The sequence below is a fragment of the Trichinella spiralis genome, assembly GCF_000181795.1.
Source record: "Trichinella spiralis strain ISS 195 chromosome Unknown Scfld4239, whole genome shotgun sequence".
Classification (NCBI taxonomy): domain Eukaryota; kingdom Metazoa; phylum Nematoda; class Enoplea; order Trichinellida; family Trichinellidae; genus Trichinella; species Trichinella spiralis.
The window spans coordinates 1-964 of NW_003531178.1; the positions used below are offsets into that span (position 1 = coordinate 1).

At 46.1% G+C, this 964-nt stretch overlaps 1 protein-coding gene across 1 annotated transcript; it reads left to right on the forward strand.

Annotated features, from left to right (window-relative positions):
* Positions 1–59: 59 nt before the first annotated feature.
* On the forward strand, positions 60–450 carry Tsp_14710 (conserved hypothetical protein). The gene is made up of 2 exons (XM_003367458.1): positions 60–168; positions 254–450. Exons 1-2 carry the CDS (start codon positions 60–62, stop codon positions 448–450), a joined length of 306 nt encoding a protein of 101 aa, XP_003367506.1.
* Positions 451–964: the final 514 nt, after the last annotated feature.

Consider the following 964-nt stretch of genomic DNA (forward strand, 5'->3'; position numbering starts at 1 on the left):
CTCGAGATTTTACTTTGAAAACATAAGAGGGGCTCCAAGCAGGTTGTGATGCCTGAATAATGGTGCATGGAATAATAGAATACGATCTCGGTTCTATTTTGTTGGTTTTCGAACCGGAGATAATGATTGAAAGGAACAGACGGGGGCATTCGTATTGCTGCGTTAGAGGTGAAATTCTTGGATCGCAGCAAGATGAACAATTGCGAAAGCATTTGCCAAGAATGTTTTCATTAATCAAGAACGAAAGTTAGAGGTTCGAAGGCGATCAGATACCGCCCTAGTTCTAACGGTAAACTATGCCAACCAGCGATTCGCCGAAGTTCATTTAAGACTCGGCGAGCAGCTTCCGGGAAACCAAAGTGTTTCGGTTCCGGGGGAAGTATGGTTGCAAAGCTGAAACTTAAAGGAATTGACGGAAGGGCACCACCAGGAGTGGAGCCTGCGGCTTAATTTGACTCAACACGGGAAAACTCACCCGGCCCGGACACTGGAAGGATTGACAGATTGACAGCTCTTTCTTGATTCAGTGGGTAGTGGTGCATGGCCGTTCTTAGTTGGTGGAGCGATTTGTCTGGTTAATTCCGATAACGAACGAGACTCTACCCTATTAAATAGTGACAGTATTGTATTTTTTTGTGCTGATCACTTTCTTAGAGGGACTGGGCAAATTGGAAAGCTGCACGAAAAAAGAGCAATAACAGGGTCTGTGGATGCCCCTTCCAATGTCCCGGGGGCTGCCACGCGCGCTACAAATGAAAAGCCGTCAACGTGGAGTTACCTTCCTTTACCTGAAAAAGGGTTTGGCAATCCAAAGGAAAACGTTTTTCTTGAATGGGAAATAGGGAATGGCAATTGTTTTCCCTTTGAACAGAGAAATTCCCCAGTAAACCGTGGGGGATTTAACTCCCCGTGAATACCCCCCTGGCCCTCTTGTTAACACAGACAGTCGTAAATACCGCAATGG